This window comes from Curcuma longa, chromosome 3 (genome assembly GCF_044706935.1).
Source record: "Curcuma longa cultivar G26 ecotype Majalengka, Jawa Barat chromosome 3, ITB_CL_G26_1.1, whole genome shotgun sequence".
NCBI lineage: Eukaryota > Viridiplantae > Streptophyta > Magnoliopsida > Zingiberales > Zingiberaceae > Curcuma > Curcuma longa.
Window position 1 is genome coordinate 16,262,259 of NC_133863.1, and position 17,337 is coordinate 16,279,595.

At 34.4% G+C, this 17,337-nt stretch overlaps 1 protein-coding gene across 5 annotated transcripts; it reads left to right on the plus strand.

Annotated features, from left to right (window-relative positions):
- Positions 1-1,990: 1,990 nt before the first annotated feature.
- LOC141823655 (flowering time control protein FCA-like) lies at positions 1,991-16,128 on the plus strand. Of its 5 annotated transcripts, none has more exons than XM_074710930.1 (20): positions 1,991-2,373; positions 3,408-3,478; positions 4,069-4,147; positions 9,457-9,539; positions 9,625-9,676; positions 10,371-10,441; positions 10,938-11,004; positions 11,096-11,175; positions 11,246-11,310; positions 11,400-11,462; positions 12,090-12,234; positions 12,309-12,404; positions 12,485-12,640; positions 12,722-13,051; positions 13,211-13,381; positions 13,462-13,722; positions 13,797-13,832; positions 14,527-14,586; positions 14,665-14,710; positions 15,823-16,128. In XM_074710930.1, exons 1-20 carry the CDS (start codon positions 2,055-2,057, stop codon positions 15,840-15,842), a joined length of 2,271 nt encoding a protein of 756 aa, XP_074567031.1. In that variant the 5' UTR covers positions 1,991-2,054; the 3' UTR covers positions 15,843-16,128. The 5 variants fall into 5 exon arrangements, with proteins under 5 accessions (XP_074567031.1, XP_074567033.1, XP_074567029.1 ...); XM_074710932.1 differs by having other exon boundaries at positions 12,794-13,051; XM_074710928.1 differs by having other exon boundaries at positions 12,485-13,051.
- Positions 16,129-17,337: the final 1,209 nt, after the last annotated feature.

A 17,337-nucleotide genomic window follows, 5' to 3' on the forward strand; every position in this document is an offset into this window, starting at 1 on the left:
TTCCTCTTTAATGAAAAAAAAATGGATCAATTTCAGATTTTTCATTTTACCTCGTTTATTTTCCACAAACTTTCTCTTTATTTTCTCTTTCTCCTTGCTGATGAAATATATTTTTCAAATATATATATATATAGATAATTTTAAATTAATTTTTTTTAAATTCAAATGTTCAAATTTTATTCGATTAATTTTGGATGCAGATGATTTTTTCATAAATTTAAACTCTTGTCCTGTATTCTATTTTTTTTAATCGAGTATTCAATTATTATAAATTGATTAATTTTGAGATAGATGATTCCATCTTATATTTCATTCATCAAATAAATTTAGAAAACATGATAACTTTTGATATGAATTTCTAATATTATTGATAATTCAATCGTAGTAGGCGTATTCTACATAATCATCGTAGATGTATTCTAGTGAAAATTGAATTTTAATTGTTTGGAAATATATTTGTCTCTTACCATCACATTAAGTCTTAAGACATTTTTTATTTTAATTTCTACAAAAGGTGGAATCCGCTACTCCAGCGGTCCCATATGGTTAGTCTCGCGATCATCTATGAGCACGGGCGAAGCCAAGTGCATGCCTACCCAGGCTGTAGCCCGGGGGCGCAATGGCGTTGGAAAGGAGATAAAGTCCGATTTACTATGGGAGAAAAGAAAAAAAGAGGAAAATCAGCCTGGGTGACAGCATTAAGATTGGCGTTTGTTGCCCATAGCTTGGAATCAGCCCTGGTAAATCGCTCGGGCTAGCTCCGTCATTGTCTATGAGGAAGTAAATCGAGAAGCTGCAGTTGACCATGACGGATGAGAATATTGTCTCGACTTCATCAAGATTCTTACTTGTCTTTGTATTCTAATTGAACAATATAACCTTAAGTAATCTCTAGTTGCACAAGTTAATTTATGTCGACTTGTCGACTTCCTCTAGTCTAAATAAAACTTTTGCACAAAAATAGCTACAAAGATAAATTAAGAAATATAAATAGTTCGTCGCTCCTTTCAAGGCTTTTTTCCCATTGAATTTGAATGCATTTAATATTCTTGATAGTTTAATTGCGAGTATTTGTAGAGTTCCTCAGTATTCTCTTTGTCCATATTGTTCAAAATGCTCTTAAACCGTTGCATTCACCTCTTATATGAATAAACTTTATAAGGACATAAACTATAGAACAAGTATCTCAAAGAAATCTTTTTAAAGAAGAGTGGCACCACACAAATATCAATTAAAATAAATTAATAACTAAATACTCATATTAAATCTTTAAATTATATATATCCGTTATTTAACTAGAAGGGCAATCATATAACATAAAATAAATATACTAATTAAAATTATTAATATATTTCATAAAAAAAAGATAGTTTAGTATATCATATACTTATGAAATTATATTAATTTTTTTTCATAATCAAGATATCTAAGCCTTGTAGATTCCTTTACGCTTGACACAGTTGAATTAGTTACGATGAGACAGACTTACTTAAGTGGACAAGAATTAAATCTCATCAAAGCTGAGGTAATGTCCTCCTCCATCGTAGTTAACTGTAATTTCTCGATTTACCTCCTCACAGTTGTTGGGATGGTGAATTTCAATTTCTTTTACAAGTGGATACATGTCATCTAATATATTTTTTTCTTCAAATTCAACGTCAAATTATGTCCTAGGCGGTCCTGATAGATCCTACGACCATCTATGAGGAACTAAATCGGCTATTACTGGATCCTTGTCCACTTCAGTAAGTCCGTCTTGTAGTAATCAACTCAATTATGTCTCAAGAACCGATCGAGCATGAAATCATATTAAATAATATCTTAGAATGTTGCATCATCCTAAGAAAATTAATGTCGTTTTAATCGATTTATATATATATATATATAAAATGTTTTTTAATATTTTTTCCTTCCTATTAATCTTTTATGATGCAAAAAAAAAGGCCTTGAAAGGCCGCTTCCTTTGCTTCTTTCTAATCCTTTATCGCTCGGGTCATTTCGTCGTTGCCTACGCCAGCAGGAGCGAGAGCAAACCCTAGTCGTCGTCGATCTCCATGGACAGGCACCGGAACGAGCGCTTCGACGACCGCTTCGGCGACGACGGCGTGCGGCATGTGCCCTCTCGCTGGTCCTCCGGCAGTCCCACCGACCGGCAACCCCGCTACCCCAGGAGCAGCGCAGGATCCGGCGGCGAGGGATTCACTGGAGGAAGTAGCGGCGCGGGAGGTCGTTACCATCCCTACCGTGCAATGCAGGACGTCCCTCCGCCGCCTGCCGCTGCTGGGTTCCCTGGCGGAGAACCCGGGGGCTTCGGCCTCGTGCCGCCCGCGAGTGGTCCCAGACGCGGATTCTCCAGTCGAGGTGGTTCTCCAGGTAGATCCAAGTCTTAACTTTGCAATTATTTTCATGCGTCGCCGAGTTAGGGTTCAAGACAACGTTTCCTCTAAAAGTTGAACTTTTAACTTCTGGGTTCCTTTTATACTAGCTCCATTCTAGTGATTATTCCCGTTTTTGTTTGTTATAATTTGTTTTTATTCTCAGTGAAGTATTATTTTGGTACTTGTTATTTTGAATGAGGATTCTCTCGTGTTCCTGCATATATTTCAGAAGAACTACCCAATCGTGGAACAATATGTTCAATGTTTATGATCATTCCACACACAACTTGATAGGTTGGTAGGGGCATTGTTGTGCTAGAAATTCAGTAGTTGGTTAATACTAAATTAATCAATCATATTTGTGATACTTCATATTTTTGTTTGTATGTTTTAGTGGGCTGGTGAGGCACTTAAGCTTGCCAGTATCTAAAATCCACCTGACTTTATATCCCACCAAAACCTAGGCTGTCAATATGTTGAATTTTATTAATATCCTTCATGTTAAAAGAGGGAAATTGAATCGAAGATTTTATGTTCTTCAGGACTTGTACTTATTGACATTCGATGCTAAAAAAATGAGCATATATTATATAAGATATGGTTTATTGGTTTCTTATATTGCTTTAATAGAATCTTTTATTAATAACATTTCATCATATATGAATATATATTAATCGGATATGTATCTGCTGTTATGCTCACATCGACTTTCACTTTTGAAGGGCCTGCCTATGTTGGTATATAATATATTTATATAAACATTTCACGTTAATTAGTAATTTAATAATGCAATGATGAATTGCTATACAAATTGTTGTGACTCACAATTTGAGTTTAGTGTAGTGTGTTCTATAACTTTGTATTGATGAAATATACAACAAAGCATGATAGCGTGGAGGATTTAACTTGAATCATCTTGTGTTAATTTTTTTCCGCAATTGCTATCAGGGAAAGTTATACTTTTCCTTTCCTGATTGCTTAACTAGATTATTGTATAACCTTTTGCCATGTTATTAACATTTAATGTAGATCGCACTGGTGGAAATAAATTTGCCAAGCTTTTTATTGGAGCTGTTCCAAGGACAGCAACTGAAGAGGATGTAAGTGACTAATACTTTATATACTGGTTGGTTTTTTTAACAATGTTTAATCTATGCATTTGTTGACAATTTTTAAATTTATTTCATTGTGCCCATTGTAAGACAATTATTAACCATATTTCCCTAATGTTTGCATTTATTGCATAAGTAGCAATGTTAAAATTAGATTTTGTCTTAACCGTATGTCCCTAACCATATTTCCAAGGATAGATTTGTCTTTTCTTAAAATTAGAATCAACACTAAGAGCAGCAAGATTAACTAGCTGGATATTGCATAAAAAATGAACCTCATTCCACATGTGAACTTTAGATTTTTGAATAAGTACCTATATTTGTCGAAACTATTATCTCAATTGTACTAGTAAATAATAACAAAGGAAGACTTGAGAAATGAAATGTATTTGTTCATTACTTTCTGTGGAGCTTCCGTCAGTTAGCCATTGATATTTTTCTATTGGGTTTCGATGGGCTATTTGATGATATTAATCATAGTTGCTGAGTTGTGTTTAATATTTAATCTATTTTGCCCAGTAATATTGTTTCAGAACATTTACTAACGGACATTTTTAATATCAAATGTTTGTTCTTAGATTCGTCCTTTGTTTGAGGAGCATGGATATGTCATTGAAGTGGCATTTATAAAAGATAGGAAAACTGGAGAGCAACAAGGTATGAATCATATTTCTTTTGTTTTTTTTATTTTTATCAGCTCTTCTTTTCCAGGTTCCTAAGAGTAAGCAGAGAACAATCTGGTCATCCCTCCTATCATTTTGTTTGAGAACTGTCACCACTTGTTATCCTTTGCTTGGCATTGCTCCATTTGTGTTATTTTTCTAGATCAAGAAGAGGAAAATACCAAGATTGTTAATGGTTTAGTGACTTTAAAGTTTTCTATCAAGTACTGTGATACTACAATATCAGTTGGTGCCTTGATGCAGCAGCATTTTATGAGCTATGATAACCAAGCAATCAGTAGTAGGTTCATTTAAGTTCTGGTTTAGGATGATGTACTGTTTGGTTCTCTGTCATTGTTGTATTACAAGTTATGCATATGATGTGGGCTTTCAAAGTGTGTTAAGACATTTATATGTGTTATGATCATTAATTTGAAAAAAAAAAATCATGTTTCATGCTTTGATTATTTTTGGACTGCCACCTTTATCTTTATGTTGTTGGATATAACTGATGTTCTTTGAGCCAGATGATCGATATGGTCTGTTGGTTTTCCTTTGAACTTGGATTCTTAACTTGATTATATTCTGCTATTCTTGCATGATTTTCTCCCCCTGTTGTCTTACTAGCACGACCAAAATAAATGATTGTCCTGAGATTTTATGGGAAATGTTCATTTCCTAGCGAATTCTGTGAGAATTTGTTGCCTTCAACTGGTCATCAGTCGATGTGGAGTAGTCATGATTGTGAAGTGTATTATTGCTTTTTGTCAGCTCTTGGATGGTTTAGTTTGTTTTCTCTTTCTCATTCTTTCTTAAGAGTAAATGGGACCTTTTTTGAAAATGTTATCATCTTGAATTGTCATTTCTGGTGGTGCTGAATGTCGTTAAATTTCTTATTTGGTAAATGTATGGATTCTTAACACACTCTTCATACCCACAGGGAAAAATAATCTTATTGAAGCATGGCATGTTATTGTCTCTATTTGTGTTATCAATCTGCAATTTCAACTTTGCTGAGTCATGCGAACTTTATTTTTAAATAGCGTCTGTTGATAATATGGGCAATGGTTGTTTACATGATATCATTTAATGGATCAGACTCAGATTTTGATCTGTGTTTGCCTGGTGGTTTCTTTCTCCTAATCCTTGTGTGACATTGCTCAGACCTTCAGAATTCTGAGTTATGACATCATAATTTTTGTGATCGTATGTTTGAGAGTTCTATCGATGCCAGAAACATTTGTGATGTCAAGTGCTGATGTAAATGAGATCCAGTGTGGTTCATCTTTCATTTTGTTGCGGTAGAATGGCGTGATCTCTAAAGTTGAGTTCTGTCCTTGATGCCTTTAAGTTCTTCAGATAGTTTTTAGAGTTGATTGCCATTGACAAAAAACTTGTCATTTGCAATCATTAGACATGTTACACTTTGTGATATTGTATAATAATCTGTAGCAGTTCTATTTCCTAAAGCAAGAACTCCTTTTTTGAACTTCTATATTGTATCCCTTCTTATGTGACTTGTGGCTTGTTGAATTTTGTTGTCCTTAATCTTCTTTAACGTTTTTGCAGTTTGGACGTTGATAGTGGTGGTGGTTGTGCAAATTTTATAAATGATAACGTTCCGCTTGTTTATTCTTTTGTTTTTTCTTCATACCTTGGTGTTGCTATATGCATTGTGGCATTTCAAATCTGGATCCAGTGAAGTGTATGGCTGCATTACACAAATTAAGAAATTGATTTGTATTGTTGGTTTATGATAGGATGAAATGTCTTTGTCGATTGTTATCCTATTTATTGTTTTTTAGTTTGTTTATTAAGGAAAATGTGATTGATGTTAAATATCTCATGTTGCACATCCTGTATTCAATTGTTTAACTTAAATTCTATTAGTATTATTGAATGAGCAAGATACTCTCTTTCCTTTGGTTGACTATGAAACAGGGGATGTACTTGCAAGTTCCATTCTCCTTTTCTTTTCATCATTTTGCCTATTTATGTATTTACTATATCCTGATAAAGTACATACTTGTGGATTATTGATTGTCTCTGGGTGGCACTTTTCAGTCAATGAATTTTTTATTTATCTACATTGTTAATGTTCTCTTAATGGTTTGATGGGGGATAGTTTGGAAGCATGGTCAATTATCTGGTGCCAGATTGCCAGTATAAGTTCATGTTATCCTGTTGTTGATGTTGTAATATGATCTGGTAACACCTTTTTTTATTCTGTAACAAGTTAATATCATGTCTGCAGGTGTTAATTCTTCAGAGATAAGTTGTATATGTTTTACACTTTTTTTTTGGTTCCATTAAAATCATTGAGGTTGATAAAGTGTGTCTAAGTGAAATATTGAATCAAACTTTAGGCCAGCTTTGTCTTGTTATACATTTGAATCCTTGAATCTCAAAAATAGCTTGTTCCTTTTTGGTTATTTATCACTTGTCTATTTGATATTGTTTATCCCAACTAAAACCTGCATTTGTTTTCAACAAGGGTGTCTTTGAGCTTTTAATTTCTTTGTTCTTATAAGAGTATTATCGTGCCTCTGATTTTACACTTGTTCTAATGCACTTGTGTTCTGTGTCTTCTGTTTGTGAAAAATCCACATTGCTTGATGAAAAAAGGTTGTGAATATCTACTATGTGATGGCATGAATCTTGTGCCCTTTTGTCATTTATGAAGAATATCCTTTTAGTCATTTGAATAATCAAGATATTTTTGTAAACATGTCTACTTGTATTTTTTTGAGATCTTTGGATAAAATAATGCAAATATAGGTAATATTAACTGCTGGTACTCTAACACTGTCGTCATGCCATAAAAAATGTTTTTTTTTCTAGGATGTACTTGCTGAGGATTCCCTTACTTACCATGTTGATACAGAAAAAAGTTCTGTATTCTTTGGAACATTAATAAATAAATAACATGTTAAAGATGGGAAATCGATTTAATTTTAGACAATTGAATTGATTAGGCTTTTGGGTGTGAGGGATTGGAGAAGATAAAGAAAGCTCAATTTAATGTAATTGAAAGTGATTTAATAAATTTAGATGTTACTAATGATATAGCCTTACATATAGTTCAATGGCTGGATAAAGTACATGGATAAGGTATGTGTAGCAACACCAAATGGTTGGCAGACTAGTGTATCTGTGCCATAAGGTTATGCTTATTTAATGATGACCATATTTACTTTATCAAGCATTTAACCAGTTACAAGTGCAAGGTATATCCATGTTCAAGTATAGACAATGATGATTGCATTGTTGTTGTTGATGCTGCTGTGATTGCATAATCAATTTTCATTTACTTGAAAATGAATGCATTTATTTTTTCAAAAATTTAGTGAGGTATAAGTGCAAGATATATCCAGGTGAACATGTAGACAACGATGATTCAATTATTTTTGGTGTTTAAAGCTGCATTTTGTTTATCATTTCACTGTATAAGTTGCAACATATTTATTTCTTTAAGTGATGCCAGTCCTTAGCTGTTGCTGTTTGTTGTGATGTTATGGAGATTTTTTGCATCATTACGAGCTTTTGAATCATGGGTAAATAAAATATGGGGATCACGTGTGCAATCTTGCCATGGAAGAGTTGGAAATCATATATAGTGTATGCTATGATTAACACATGGAAAATAAACATGTAGTTCCATCTGCTTGTTGAGTGGTACTAGACCATTGTGAGTGTATGTGGTTGGTATTGCATATAGAGTTTGATGCAGTGAACTTTCCTAATTTATAGATTTAGAGATGTGCCCTCTGTCTTCAGCAGGAATCTTGCTTAAAGGTATGATTCCCTATAAATGTTGTAAAATATAATTGAAAGTGGCCTTGAAAACATAGCTTTGCAGCGGACATTCTTATGCTTAATTTTTGAAGTTGATTGAGACATTAGATCTATGTCGTCGATTACTCAATCGTGTCCCTGATATTCCTATTCTTCTGTTGCTCGGTATTCCTGGGTGGTCAGTGTATGCATGCAATTTGAATGGAATCTAGAAATATATACTCCTTTGTTTGAGGTTCTTGACAAAAGAAATTACAATCCCATGCATCAAAATGGAAACTATTTTGTTTGGTACATTGGGTTGATCAAACATTTTGCATTTTTTGTCTATTATGGTCTTGATTTGTGAGTTGCGTTTGATTACTAACGATGGTTCAAAATCTCTAGCTGTCACAAAGTTTTGGATTTTCAATGGAACATTTCTGATTTGGTACTGTGTTGATGTTACATAGGAGGTGAAAAAGAATAAGAAATGCACACAGCTATAAACCTAATTTTATACACCTAACTGCGGACTTTTTATCTTGAATGTCACAGATTTGACATTGCATTGTATTAACACAATGTAATAAGAAATGACAAACATTATTTTAATTTATCTTTTTATTTGTCAATGGCAGTGTGACATGATACTGTTGATTTGATTGAGATAACGGCATAGGAAGCATTTTTTGTTCCAATTAGTATAGTGTTGGTAATTTATAAGAGTGAGATATTTTATCTATGCCACCTGACACGGTATGATATTTTAAATCATGTTATTGTTACCATCAGGTCTTCAAAATCATCTGACACCTTGTTTATTTTCAAATTGATTCCTTTGAGAAAATGTGAGAAATAACAACTATAAAAAGCCTTTTTTGGCAATTGTCCCAACTATTTGGGGTTGACTAAATGGATCTTAACTTGCGCTTAAGATCTATGCAAGAGTATAATCATAAGTAATAATGAAAGATATAGGTGAGTGTTAGGTAACATGGAAGTATTTAATTGTTCCTATTTTTTTTATTTGTTATCTCATTCCTTTTCAACTATTATTATAGCTCTGTTTCTTTTAGTTAGGATTTATACAAAATTTACTTTGAAATATTAATCTCTCATTTTCTTTATTTTGGATATGTTTCTCCATCTGTATCATTTGATGTCATAAAAAATTATGAGCATGCTGACCCAATGAAATTTTAGTCAAGAAAGCCTCTTATTGCTAATCTTACCTTGTCCATTTATAATTCCAATAATTTCTTTGCGTATGAGCAACATGAACCCTGTGCAGTTGTATCAAGTGATTAGGGTAACATGAAACCTTTAGTTATTCGGGAAATATTATTAGTTTTTTCAAGCATACAAAAGATTGAGCCTTTTAGTTTCCTTTGCACGATTTGTTTAGATAAATTACTTAATCACATATATATTGTGTTTTTCTAATACCCATTGTACATGTCTTACATTTACCATTTCCACAAATTAATTTTTTTATTGTGTTCAAGAAAAGAAACCTTTATTTTGCAGGATGTTGTTTTGTAAAATATGCTACTTCTGAAGAGGCTGATAAAGCCATCAGGGCTTTACATAATCAATATACTTTGCCTGGAGTGAGTTTTTTTCCCACTGCCAAGATTTTAATGAAGCCTTTCGATTTTTGTAATTTGTCTATCGACTTTAGATCCATTTTATCAGGGATCAGGACCTATTCAAGTAAGATATGCTGATGGAGACAGAAACCATCCTGGTAATTCATAATTTCCATTCCTTGGTCTTTCACAAACTTCATGACATATAATTTTTGTTTTCTGATTACATCACGAGGAAGAAACATCTATCGCATTATTATTGTAAATTATGTATGCCTTTGCTTTAATGTTATGTATTGCACTTATCAATCTAACAAGTAACTTTGCGTAGATTCCTTTGTGGCTTGTAGTCAATTAGATTGGCAGGAGGATACATTGTGTTATTGCACCTGGTGGAAAATTTCCAGATTATCTACTGTTACAAAGTACTTTGTTTGCATGCATGTTATTGCAAATGCAAGTTTTAATAGAATTTCGAGCAAGTAGATTTGTTAGAATTCCATTTGTCGCACAACAGCATTTGGTATTCCAACAAATCTGGTTAACCAAATTTTCACATTTTGGTTTTAATAGGATAAAAAACATTCCTTATAAAAAATGGGTATTCTCAGTAATTACTTTCTTTGTTTAAATTCCTCTATGCACTTGATCGCTGTTTCTTCTGTTGAAGTGAGATATGTTGCTTCTGTTTTCCATACTTTTGTTGTGTAGATTGTTTCTTGTGGATGATGCAGTAGAGAGATATGTGAAGTTTTCCTGCTAACATCTGAAGCTGTATATATGCATATGTGTTAATTTTGAAGTGTTTGTTCTGTTCTGATTCGTGTTGATCATTCACTATTTGTGTCTTAGGTGTTGTTGCCGAAGACAAACTGTTTGTTGCATCACTCGGCAAGCAAGCAACTGCAAAGGAGATTGAGGATGTAAGTACTAATAGCTCGCATAGTGTGGTATCTTTTTGATGATACTGTCTTTTCTTAGTAAACTAATATGGATTATCTGTAATACGTACTTACTATTATATATAATAATACAAATATTTAGATTAACCTCTTTTCTAACAACTCAACTGCTCAAGTTTTTGGTTTACTTGGTCAGCCAATTAAATTTAACATGATATCGGAGTGTGAGTTCATTTCTTGCTTAGCTAATAATATATATTTATTTAAGTTAGGGTGAGTTCACAAAGTCTGAGTTTGGGCCAGTTGAAACTAGGCAAGTCCAGTTTGACATTACCCCACATGAATGAGTGTTTAATACATAAATGGATGGAATGATTTCTGTCTATCAGCTTGAGATTTTGGGGATAAGTGTTTAGGGCCCTGGAAGATGTGTAACTGGAATACGCTACTTTTTCAAATTAGTGGTGTTTCTTAGAATATCTATATTACCTGTTAAAGATTGACAAATATGTGACAGGTTTTCTCTCCATATGGGCAAGTCGTAGATGTATACATAATGAGAGATTCATGGGGTCACAGTCGTGGTATGTCTATTGCTCATTTGTGGAAGTTTTTTCTGCATGCCTGGTTACTGAAATTACTGGTAATAATATATTTTCAATATGGTATCTGAAGGATGTGGTTTTGTTAAATTCACAAATAGAGAAATGGCAGCAGCAGCAATGAACGCCCTTGATGGAAGTTTTGTGATGAGGGTAATTTTTCCATCAACTAGTGCTTCATTTGCTTAACTTAATGATGGCCTTTTCTTTTCTCTGCTATTAGGGATGTGATCAACCATTGGTTGTTCGATTTGCTGATCCTAAGCGACCTAGGACTGCAGACCAGAGGTCTTCACTTGTATTCAAACTTACAGTAGTTTCCTCCAATAAGCTTATTTCATCCCTTTACACTAATTTGAGCACTTTGGTTGTTACAGAAATGGACCTGCATTTGGTGGACCCGGTGTTAGTCCTCGATCTGATGCAGCATTAGTCATCAGGTATGGTGGATCTCTTCAGTATCTGCTGCATATGGAAGTGCTATGTTGGAAATTTTCAGTAAAGAATAACAGTATTTCTGATTCAGCTAATTCTGATACCCATGTTTTGGCAGTTGTTTTTTATTTCCCTAGAGCTGTAGGTGCTAGCAGCTTAACATTTCAGCTTTATCTACCGTTAACATCATAAAATTTTCTGGTTGGTATGGGATGGTCTAACTGCCTAAGCAATCACTTGGTCATGTTGTTGTACCAAAGGTTAGCCAGCATGGCTCTAGGTTAGCACGGCAATGATTGGTCTGCACGGGCTAGGTCAAAAGAATAATTTCTTTTCTCTAACAAAAATAGATTAAAGTTTAAATTAAAAATAGGATATTACTGAATTTCTGTTGGATCAGGCATGCTTGTACAACTACTTTTGTTGATTTTAAACACGTTTAAAGTACTGATGTTCCTTTTTGCAATTTGTTAACACTATTCACCATCATCACTGACCTTTTGCTGCAATATACAGAGCTCCATTTTCAATTTTTATTGTACGATCAATCAGAACCAAAATTGCAGAAAGATTTTTAAATTTGCCAACAGTGTATCCATCAAGTTTCTGATTCCAAGCACTATTTTTTCCAGACCAACAGCTAATCTTGATGAGCTAAGGAATGGGCCTAAGCCAGCCGATGCTTGGCACCCGTTGAGTCCTGCAGGTCAGTCCAATTCACATGGATCTGGAGGTGTCTTGCCAATCAAAGGTGGTCCGCTTGGAACATCTTCAGATGTAAGTATCAAAGAAGTCTAATTTGCTAGTTGTTGCACTTTTCTTTTCTGAATGAAATGAATCTGGTTGTGTAGCCAAGCCATTTTGGATCAACTGTTGGTTCGAATGTTGGTCCAGTCTCAAGTCCTTCAGTGCCACCTTCATCACAAGTCTTAAATCATCTTTTCCTTGTGATTCCAGTTCATGATTGATGATACAATTCAAACAGAAATTTTGGAACTTCTAATTTATGATAAGTTGTGTAATGTAGGGATTCAATCCTTCAATGGCGACAGTCTCTCCTTTTGGTAGCCAGCAAATATCAGCATTGCAGAAGCCAATGGTGCACCTACAAAACTTTCCACCACCTCCAAAACTGCATGCTCAGCAAGGTCCTCTGTCGCACCCACTTTCATTGAATTTGCAGGTACCTTTACAGCATTTTGGTCAGCATCAACTTCTTCACTCTGGTGGCCTATCCTCAAACCAAAACATACCATCACAACAGCTACCTGGAGTGAGTGGGCAAGTATCCTCACAACCTTTAACGCAGCAAATTACCTCCTCTATGGCCCAGCAGACCCCTTCAAACCCTCAGGCACAGGCTATGCCTGCTAATGCTAACCTTCCACAGTTTGCCACATCTAATGTCACGCCTCAGATGCTTCAGCAGCCTATTCAACCATTTCCATCACAACTACCTCAGATGCTGCTCCAGCAACAGGCACAAGCCTTACAATCTAGTTTCCAATCATCTCAACAGGCAATTTTCCAATTGCAACAGCAGCTGCAACAAATGCAACAGCACCAGACACTTTCTGAAGGTTCTAAATTGCAGGTAAGTCAGTTCTAGATGGTTCTTGATCTTGTCTACCTTTCTTCCCTTCTATAACTTGGAAGATCTTTCATGTAAGAATGTTACTATCTAAAATTTTTTCCTCATTCCTATGCAGTAATAGAATGTTATATGCCCTTCTACATGTTTTTATTCTTCCAGGCTGCTAGTACAGCTGCCAGCACACCTGCTTCAGCCATCCCTACGACTGTGTCATCTCTTCCAGTTCCAGTAAATTCTTCACTTGCAGTTCCTATAACCTGCAACTGGACAGAGCATACATCTCCTGATGGATTTAAGTATTACTATAATAGTGTTACTCAAGAGAGTAAGGTAAATTGCTTGTGCAACCTAATAGTATGTTCTAGTTTTTAGCTCCTTTAGTTGCAAATAACATAACTGTTGTGGTCCAGTGGGAGAAGCCTGAAGAATTGGCAGTGTTTGAGCAGCAGCAACAACAACAGAAGTTGCTTTTATTGCAGCAGCACCACCATCACCAGCAACAGCAGCAGCAGCAACAACACCAACAAAAGCTTTCTTTCCAGCAGCACCCATCACAATTTGACACCAAATCACACTTGCCCATTCAGCTAAACCAGCAAGTTTTGCCTGCACAAGTGCAACCTCAGATGATGAGGCAACAAGCACAATTGCAAGTTCAAGCTATGCAAATGGTTAGATACTATTTTGTCTGTACACTCAGATTCTTTACATCCTATGGCTTATACTTCATTTATTGCTATTTTAGTATCAAGTTTCTGGTGGAGCCCAACCACACGGGCAAGTAAGTTTCACATCCTTTTAGTTTGGTGGTTATGTTGATTAATACAAAAAAATGTTTTAATTAATTTTTTTTACTATCTTTGCAGCACATTTAGTGGCAATATTTTTAAAGATATCTTTAGTACAATAGGCAATAATTGTCTCCTTTAAGAAATAGGTTTGAAATATACTGTCAAAAAAATATATGAGAAGAAAATTGTGGAATGTTCTTTTTCTTATACATCTATAGAAACCACCTACCAGTTTATATATTCTCCTCGTGAGACGAGTGTTGTTACCAATTATCTTTCTTTGTAAGTTGGGCTATTCTATCAAGCATAATAATTTACAGACAGATGTTAATTATTCTGTTTCCTACTTTGGTGTAGTTAGAGTTTGCATTGCCACCCAACAATGTCTATTTATTCCATACCTTTTACTAACTTGAGATTCAGTGCTAGTTATTAACATTAAACATTTTGCTAGTATATATCTCTTCTCCAATCAGCTGTTGCATAAAACTGAAAGTTATTGGATGGAAGATTCAGAACATGGAGATGATTACTAGGAAAGTGTTTGCCTTGCAGTGATGGCTATAGATGTGTATTTTGACTTTGAGAACTAGCAATCTTTGCCCTGTCTTATCTCTATGTATGTTAGTAACATGGAAGATTTTAAAGTCTAATTAGCATACTTTAACTACTATTCTTTTGTAGGATTTTTCTGGACAAGTGAAAGCTGCTGGGTCTGCAACTGATCCTGCAAAAATTCAACAGGTATTGGATTAGTGCTTTGATTTCCTTTTTTGGAACTACTACATTTATTTTACTTTTGTTCTTTGGTATTTCGTGCAGGGGATTCCACCAGCACAAGAATGGGCTTTGAAAAACAAACCTTCAGGTCCTTGAAATTCACTGCAAGCTTCTATATGATGTTGAATGCTGTTACCATCAACCAGTCGACATTGATTCATCTGAAATCTTTAATTTGCTAAATCTATTCTTAGTAGATATTAGTTGGTCAATAAAATGCCATGGTTCCATTGGCTAAGCCAATATCTATTGGTTTTTTTTCTCTTTTATCACCTTCCTTCCCCCTTAACATTAAGATCAATCTCTTTATGTCTTGGACGTGTTATAACTCACATCACATTTTTATTTCTTGCATGCTAAAGCTAGTCATGTCTCTCTTCCGCGCCAAAAATATATTGTCATGCATGATAACTTCTCCTGGGTTTTTAGACTTAAGCAGCCTGTGTTACATATGGTTCAACTTTTTATAATCCAAAGTCATTCTATGCATCATTTTTTTTCTTTTCATCTGAATTACTTTGTTCAGTAGCATCTTATTTATTAGCTGAGACTGGATGATTGTGTCAAACATGGTTTGTTGTCCTGATTCTATGGCTTTAGGAATTCAATGCACAATGTAGGCAGCCTGTGTTTCATACAATTCAACTTTATGTAATTCGAAGTTACTCTACATATAATCATTTCTTTTCATCTAAATCACGACGTTCGCTAGCATCCTGTTTACTAGCTGACCCTGAATAGTTGAGGCCAGCATGGCTCGTCGCCCAAGTTATACGACTTTATCAATCTTATGCACATATGTAGTTCTCTCTTATTGCCTGTTCTATCTAAGGTCTTTATATCTTATTGATATTACTTTCATTTTGTATGGTTCAGCCACATAAAGATGTGCTTGTTATTTGGGATCGGCTATGTTATTACTCTTATGGTCCATTTTGATCAAATTTAAACTAGTACTGCAAGCATAAATTGTGACTAGTAGTTTATGATGGTCATTGAACTACTGAATCATGTCAATGTAACAAGCTTACCTAGCAAAAATCTTCTTCGCCTAAATACTTAGGGTTTCTGCCATTTTGTTGCTGGTTTGATAATATTCATTTTGGAAGAAATTTTCTGTTTGTTATTTTTGATTGAATTCAGTGTTTTTCTAGCCATGGTATTTTCCTAACTATTGTTTGAATTTGATATCTCCTTCAGGTACATGGATCCAGCCTTGAGGTCAACTGTAGGAGCGCTTACAGATCCACAGAAAATAGCTGTTGTAGCTGTTTGATGTATTCAAACTTTGTACTATTAACATTTAGCAAAATGATTATTGCTTATTTATATCAGTTTGTCGCCAGATCATGCCTTGTGTTCTAAATTTTGCTAAGGGTTGTCACCACCCTTTGTTCTTTTGTAGCAAGTCTTTGATGCATATATTTCTACTATTAGCATTTACGCACTGCTTATTTGTATCCCTTTTCTTCCTAGTTAAAAGTTAATCATAGTTTCTATTTTAAATTTTGTTGTTCGCAAGGATTGTCATCGCTCTCTGATCTGATGTAGTAATAGTCTTTTGTGCATGCATTTCTTTGCCATCTTTGTACCATTACCAATTTAGCAAAATGAACATTGCTTATTTATATCTGTTTCTGTTTCCATGGTAGCAGATCATGGTTTGTTTTCTAAAATTTGGTGTTTGCAAGGCTTGTCAACACAATGTTTGATGTATATATTTCCTTGCAATTTAAGCATTTAGCAAACTAATAGTGCTTATTCATTTTTCATATTTGTGGTAACAGATCACAACTTGTGTTCTAAATTTTATTATTTATGAGGATAGCCTTAGCGCATCGGTAAAGTTGCTTTCATGTGATTGGGATCTTGTTCTGGCGATAGCTTCATGCATCGAGCTGTCTTTTATAAGGGTAGTTATCATTTATGGCAAGCAAGCTTTTTACTATTAACAGTTGAACAAAATGAGTATTGCTTATTTATATTAACTTTTGTAGAAGTAGATAGACTTGTGTTCTAAAGTTTCTTGTTGATGAGGGTTGTCATTGCCTGTTGATCTTTTATAGCAAGTCTTCGTTGTTGTATATATATATATATATATATATATATATATATATATATATATATGTTTTTGTGAGATTTGTTCTATCATGTATTGCTTATTCATTTCCGTAGTAGCGGATCATGGCTTGTGTTCTCTATATGTTGTTTGTAAAGGTCATTATCACCTGTAGGTTATTGTAGAAATAGCAGTTCTATGTTTATATTCTTCTCATGCTATTAGTATTTAGCAAAACAAATATATATTTGATTTCGTAGAAGTGGATCATGCCTACTACTGTTTTAGATTTTGTTGTTTTTAAGCATCGCCATCATTCGTAGGTCCTTTGTAGCAATTGTCGTCGTCTCATCGATGTAAATATTTCATATTTCTTGGCAAAATTTGTACTATTTGCATATAGCTTAACTAGCTTTGCTTATTTGTTTTTGCCACAGCAGATTGCAGCTTGTGTTCTAAATTTTCATCAGCAATGTCACTTGTCTCGCTTAGATATTTCATTACAATAGCTTGTGATGCAATTTTTTCTTCGCACGCTTTAAAATGAGTAGTGCTTATATTTGTTTTCTTCGTAGCGCATGACTCGCATTCGAAAAGTTGTTTGCGAGTGTTGTTGATCAGATCTGGTGGCAAGTCTTTGGTGAGTATATTTCTCA

Bases quoted from the DNA above. Each gene is read 5' to 3' on its own strand.
- LOC141823655 (XM_074710928.1), top strand. From the start codon at position 2,055: ATGGACAGGCACCGGAACGAGCGCTTCGACGACCGCTTCGGCGACGAC. The intron at 4,148-9,456 runs GTATGAATCATA...TTTATTTTGCAG, and splicing joins GAAAACTGGAGAGCAACAAG to GATGTTGTTTTGTAAAATAT. The intron at 9,540-9,624 runs GTGAGTTTTTTT...CCATTTTATCAG, and splicing joins ATCAATATACTTTGCCTGGA to GGATCAGGACCTATTCAAGT.